General features: G+C 31.6%; 1 protein-coding gene across 1 annotated transcript; it reads left to right on the plus strand.

Moving 5' to 3' along the window:
* Window positions 1-370: 370 nt before the first annotated feature.
* Window positions 371-704, plus strand: LOAG_19216 (hypothetical protein; the record flags this gene model as incomplete). The annotated part of the gene is made up of 1 exon (XM_020451869.1): window positions 371-704. A coding segment is annotated over one exon (333 nt), but the record flags the coding sequence as incomplete, so codon positions are not given.
* Between the last annotated feature and the right edge of the window lie 345 nt (window positions 705-1,049).

Consider the following 1,049-nt stretch of genomic DNA (forward strand, 5'->3'; position numbering starts at 1 on the left):
AAATGACCCATCATTTAATACGTTAAAAATTCAATTGTAATATTTGTATAATAAACCATTATCCAAAAGTGATCTAAATAAGGAATATTTAGGATGCAAATTTGTGATACTTTGATTGTTTTAACGCATTGCAAATTTTCTCGGGTTTTCCGACAGATAGTGCACTAAAACAAGAACATTATTTCGCATTTAAATTCATATTTTCATTAAATTAACACATTCTCCATGGTGATTGAAATTCTTGTCATGCAATTATAGTACAAATGTATGACGTTGATATTTCAGACATCGAAACTTCTAACTAATTGAAACTGATGTCACACCATAACCAAAGTGAGCCGAAATAGAACGTTTTCGAAAAAGATTGTCGATGAGCAAAATGTTGGCTCGTTCTTGCTATATTACTGCATTATTTCTAATATTACCTTTAAACTGTCACGAAGGTAATATGACGAATATGTTCGACATAAGAGACGAACAAAATACGGTGGAAAAATATGTGGCAGCTGTACTGTTTTCTCTACTGTTGTTGTACGGTATTGTTGGCAACATATTGCTGGCGATCGTATTCTGTAGTCGAGAAAATCTTTACAATCGCGCATTCATCCTTATCACATCACAACTTATTATTTGTAACTTCATGACCTATACTCAACAAGTGACCATTGTTTTGCTTCAGTTACTAAAGAATGAAACTTCTGATGGTTGGTTCTCTTCTTTTAAATATCACTCGCTTATTATCATTAATTGAGATGTGCAAAATATTGGTTGGTTATGACATATTCTATTAATGAATAAAGTTGAATTGAATTCATTTCACGGATTAGCGATAGACTATTACTTCTCATTACAAAAATTTTACCTTTGTTGACTAATTTATTAAAATTTCAGCGTATAAGTCAGCGTGGATTAATAAAATATTTTCCACTATGAATACGTTTTCGTTTTTCGCTACGCTACATTTTACATTTTTATTGGCGGTGAATCGCCTAGTGGCCATAAGCTTACCGAAATTCAATTTTTTTTCGAATCAACAAAGTTCTATCTTC

This window comes from Loa loa (genome assembly GCF_000183805.2).
Source record: "Loa loa unplaced genomic scaffold supercont3.3293, whole genome shotgun sequence".
Taxonomy (NCBI): Eukaryota; Metazoa; Nematoda; class Chromadorea; order Rhabditida; family Onchocercidae; genus Loa; species Loa loa.